This window comes from Emiliania huxleyi (genome assembly GCF_000372725.1).
Source record: "Emiliania huxleyi CCMP1516 unplaced genomic scaffold EMIHUscaffold_110, whole genome shotgun sequence".
NCBI lineage: Eukaryota > Haptophyta > Isochrysidales > Noelaerhabdaceae > Emiliania > Emiliania huxleyi.
The window spans coordinates 100,905-105,808 of NW_005201791.1; the positions used below are offsets into that span (position 1 = coordinate 100,905).

Here is a 4,904-nt window from a genome sequence, read left to right on the forward strand (position 1 = left end):
AGAAGGCGCGGCCCCCGGGTCCGGTCGTCAGGGGAAGAAAACGGAAGAGGGAGAGAATGATATCGAGCGAGAGAGAGAGAGAGAGAGAGAGACAGAGAGAGAGGGAGAGAGGGAGAGACCGAGAGAGAGAGGGAGAGAGAGAGAGAGAGAGAGAGATTCCTGCGCTCACGTGTGGCGTCTGAGGGCGTCTGCTAGCACACCCTCGGGGGCTAGAGGTGTGTACAGCGTGTGGCAGGGCATGCGCCAGCAGTACCCCGTAGGGCCCGGGGGGGGGGGGGGGCGGTCTCGCGCAGACCAGTCCCGCCGTCTGCCCCGTGTGGGCCACAGCGAACAGCGCCTCGTGCGACCGCCTCTCGGCCGCCTCTCGGCCGCCTCTCGGCGGTCTCTCGGCCGCCTCTCGGCCGTCTCTCGGCCGCCTCTTGGCGGTCTCTCGGCGATCTCTCGGCGATCTCTCGGCGGTCTCTCGGCGATCTCTCGGCGGTCTCTCGGCAATCTCTCGGCAATCTCTCGGCAATCTCTCGGCAATCTCTCGGCAATCTCTCGGCAATCTCTCGGCAATCTCTCGGCAATCTCTCGGCAATCTCTCGGCGGTCTCTCGGCGGTCTCTCGGCTCTCTCTCGGCGGTCTCTCGGCGGTCTCTCGCCTCGGCGGACAGCGTCTCGTACGCCTGGTCCTCCCCGTGGTAGCCGGGCAGCAGCGGCACGCCCGCCGCCTCCATCAGCCGCTTGGCCGCGTCCTACACAAGCGGGGGGCGTCCGGGAAGAGGGTCGGAGGGGGCGGCCGCTCCCGCGCCCTCGCCGCGCGGACACAGGCTGCTGCTCCTTGGAGCCCATCGCGCGCATGGAGGAGCCGGGCGGGCCGATGAAGGACAGGCCCGCCGCCGCAACCTGCGGGAGGGGGGGGGCGGGGGGGCGGGGGGCGGGGGGGGTGGGGGCGGGGGGGGGGGAGGGGTGGAGGGAGAGGGAGAGAGGGAGAGAAATGCGCCTCGAGCGCAGCGAGGTCGAGTGGAAGGCGTGCGGCTCGACCTGCTCGCGCGCGAGCGTCTCGCGGACCTAATCTCGGGCGATCTCGGGCGATCTCGGGAGATCACGGGTGATCTCGCGTGATCTCGGGTGATCTCGGACACTCTCGGGCGTTCTCCGTGTTCACGGCGCATGTCGGGTAATCTCGGGCAATCTCGAGTCGCCTCGCATGCAGATGGGCGATCTCGGTGTTAACGGGCGCGCATCGTAAGAGCATCAGTCAATCTCGGGCGATCTCGGTTGATCTCGGGCGATCTCTGCGAGCAAGAATCATGCCTCTCAGTCATCTCGTAAATCTCACTCTCTCGAGTCACCTCGCGCGCCGCGTGGTCGCCGTCCTGGCACTCCTCCGCGCCGGCACAGACCTCCTGGCAGGGGGGGGAGGGGGGTGGGTGGGGGGGAGCGGTGGCAATGTGAGCGTTGTGTCGGTGGGTGGCGGTGGCGGTGGCGAGGGTGGCGGAGGGAAGGGAGGAGGCCGCGGCGGCGGCGGGGCGGCGGCGCGCACCGGTGGTGTCGGCGATCGGCTCGCGCACCGGTGGTGTCGCATCGACGACGCGCACACCCTGGCCGACCCGCCTCCGGCCGCACCTCCCAGCAACGCGCTCTCCGCAGCGCCCGACACGCCGCCGCGCCGTCGAGCGCAGCCGCCGGCGAAACGACCGCCGGCCGCTCACCCCGCCTATGGGAAGAGGCGCGGGCGGCGTCGGACGCGATCCGAGTGTGCGGTGGCACGGTGAGGGCCGGGCGATGGGCGGCAGTGCCGCAGGGCAGCGGCGGCGCTGCGCAGGCGAGCGGCAGCGGCGGGCGTCGGCGCTGTCCTCGGCGCGGCCCGAGCGGCCCGCGGCGCTGTGCGCCGAGGCACCGGCCGCGGCCGGGGCACGTGCGTCGGGGAAACGACGCACCCGCTTCAGCGGCGGCCGACCAGGCAGCATTCTGCCGCAGAGTCGGCTCCGTCCGGTAAGAAGAATTCGGGCGGAAGGCGGCCTCTTTGTATGTTTTTTCCTTTTGGGGCATTGAAGAGTTTGTGCCTGTGTGTGGTCCGACGCGGTGCCCCTTTTTGTTCTTGGTTTCCCACACAGCTGGGCTTCGCGGGCTTCCAGCCAGGGTACGGCGGTTCTGACTGAAAGGCGGCGCCGGCGGGCGTTCGCGCCAAAATAGATGCAAACCAACCGCGGTTGGTTTGCATCTATTTTGGCGCCGGCGGGCGTTCGCGCCAAAATAGATGCAAACCTACCGCGGTAGGTTTGCATCTTGTGAAAAAGAAACCCATAATCATGATGAGCCCCAAACCGGGGGGATGTATTGTTCTCCCTGGCGTGCGCGAGTCGCTCGTCCTAGGGAGCGAACTAGTGCGAGTCACTAGTGTACTCGAATGCAAGCGAAGGGTAGCTCTCGTCTGCTGCTGCTGCTGCTGCTGCTGCTGCTGTTGCTCTCGCTACTGCTGTTGCTGTTGAAGCTGCTGTCTAGTCGCTATGCAATTGTCGCTGTCTGTTAGCTACGGTTGCTGTGCTAACGTGCGCATCGTGTTCACGCACACCGCACCACTTTCCGCCCCCGAAGGATAGGAGTGGTGCATTCGGGTGCGCATCGTGTTCACGCACGTGTGTGTGCTACCGCAGAGTGGCCTGGAGGCGACAGATTGCTTCGTAGAAGCGCTCCTATGCCTTGTCCCCGGGAGGTGTCGCAGCGTGCGAGCGGTCGTCGTCGCTCCGAGCTGGCCAAGCGTATTGGCGGGTCGCCTCACGCTTGACCTGCTGGAGTACCGCTCGCACGCCGCCCCGGGGTGGCGGGGTGGTGGTCCCTGCGAGACCACCAGACGCCGTGACTCACGGGAGGGGCAGCCAAGCCCTCCACGTGCTCCACGACGCCACCCGCCTACTAGCGTTTCGTGTGAGCTACGGGCGGCGTGCAGGCTCGCTGAGCGCATCTCGCTGAGGCAGCTGTGAACGCACGCGGCTGAGCGAGCTCGGCAGAGCGATTGTCTCATCTCTTGAGCGAAATTGCGATCTCGCCATCGTGCCATGCAGCGGCACAAGTCGAGCTGTGAACACGCGGTGTGAATGAGCTCGGCAGCGAGATTGTCTCATCTCTTGAGCGAGATTGTGATCTCGCGATATGAACGAGATTGTGATCTCGCGCTAGCGCTCGCGATGGGCCTTGCCATGTATCGATCACATGGCGAGCTCGGCAGAGAGAGTGTCTCACCTCTTGAGCGAGAGATTAGCATCTCGCTATAGTGCCATGCAGCGGCACAAGTCGAGCTGTGAACACGCGGTGTGAACGAGCTCGGCAGGGAGATTGTCTCATCTCTGGAGCGAGAGATTAGCATCTCGGGATAGTGCCATGCATCTCTTGAGCGAGAGATTGGCATCTCGCTATAGTGCCATGCAGCGGCACAAGTCGAGCTATGAACACGCGGTGTGAACGAGCTCGGCAGGGAGATTGTCTCATCTCTTGAGCGAGAGATAAGCATCTCGCTATAGTGCCATGCAGCGGCACAAGTCGAGCTGTGAACACGCGGTGTGAACGAGCTCGGCAGGGAGATTGTCTCATCTCTGGAGCGAGAGATTAGCATCTCGGGATAGTGCCATGCATCTCTTGAGCGAGAGATTGGCATCTCGCTATAGTGCCATGCGGCGGCACAAGTCGAGCTGTGAACACGCGGTGTGAGTGAACGAGCTCGGCAGGGAGATTGTCTCATCTCTTGAGCGAGAGATTCGCATCTCGCTATAGTGCCATGCAGCGGCACAAGTCGAGCTGTGAACACGCGGTGTGAACGGGCTCGGCAGGGAGATTGTCTCATCTCTTTGAGCGAGAGATTAGCAGCTCGCTATAGTGCCATGCAGCGGCACAAGTTGAGCTGTGAGCACGCGGTGTGAACGAGCTCGGCAGGGAGATCGTCTCATCTCTTGAGCGAGAGATTAGCACCTCGCTTAGTGCCATGCAGCGGCACAAGTCGAGCTGTGAACACGCGGTGTGAACGAGCTCGGCAGGGAGATTGTCTCATCTCTGAAGCGAGAGATTAGCATCTCGCTATAGTGCCATGCAGCGGCACAAGTCGAGCCGTGAACACGCGGTGTGAACGAGCTCGGCAGGGAGATTGTCTCTTCTCTTGAGCGAGAGATTAGCATCTCGCTATAGTGCCATGCAGCGGCACAAGTTGAGCTGTGAACACGCGGTGTGAACGAGCTCGGCAGGGAGATTGTCTCATCTCTTGAGCGAGAGATTAGCATTTCGCTATAGTGCCATGCAGCGGCACAAGTCGAGCTGTGAACACGCGGTGTGAACGAGCTCGGCAGGGAGATTGTCTCATCTCTTGAGCGAGAGATTAGCATCTCGCTAGAGTGCCATGCAGCGGCACAAGTCGAGCTGTGAACACGCGGTGTGAACGAGCTCGGCGGGGAGATTGTCTCATCTCTTGAGCGAGAGATTAGCATCTCGCTATAGTGCCATGCAGCGGCACAAGTCGAGCTGTGAACACGCGGTGTGAACGAGCTCGGCGGGGAGATTGTCTCATCTCTGGAGCGAGAGATTAGCATCTCGCTATAGTGCCATGCAGCGGCACAAGTCGAGCTGTGAACACGCGGTGTGAACGAGCTCGGCAGGGAGATTGTCTCATCTCTTGAGCGAGAGATTAGCATCTCGCTATAGTGCCATGCAGCGGCACAAGTCGAGCTGTGAACACGCGGTGTGAACGAGCTCGGCAGGGAGATTGTCTCATCTCTGGAGCGAGAGATTAGCACCTCGCTATAGTGCCATGCAGCGGCACAAGTTGAGCAGTGAACACGCGGTGTGAGCTCGGCAGGGAGATTGTCTCATCTCTTGAGCGAGAGATTAGCATCTCGCTATAGTGCCATGCAGCGGCACAAGTCGAGCTGTGAA

General features: G+C 62.8%; 1 protein-coding gene across 1 annotated transcript in view; it reads right to left on the minus strand.

Moving 5' to 3' along the window:
* The window catches only part of EMIHUDRAFT_466668 (methylcrotonoyl-CoA carboxylase), a gene marked incomplete at its 5' end in the record, with an annotated part of 6,721 nt that extends 4,685 nt beyond the window's left edge, over window positions 1-2,036 (minus strand). The window contains 6 exons of the mRNA XM_005791703.1: window positions 170-188; window positions 810-887; window positions 985-1,052; window positions 1,337-1,390; window positions 1,528-1,701; window positions 1,925-2,036. Coding sequence (XP_005791760.1) covers window positions 170-188; window positions 810-887; window positions 985-1,052; window positions 1,337-1,390; window positions 1,528-1,701; window positions 1,925-2,036 — 505 coding nt within the window. The remainder of the gene's footprint in view (window positions 1-169; window positions 189-809; window positions 888-984; window positions 1,053-1,336; window positions 1,391-1,527; window positions 1,702-1,924) is intronic.
* Between the last annotated feature and the right edge of the window lie 2,868 nt (window positions 2,037-4,904).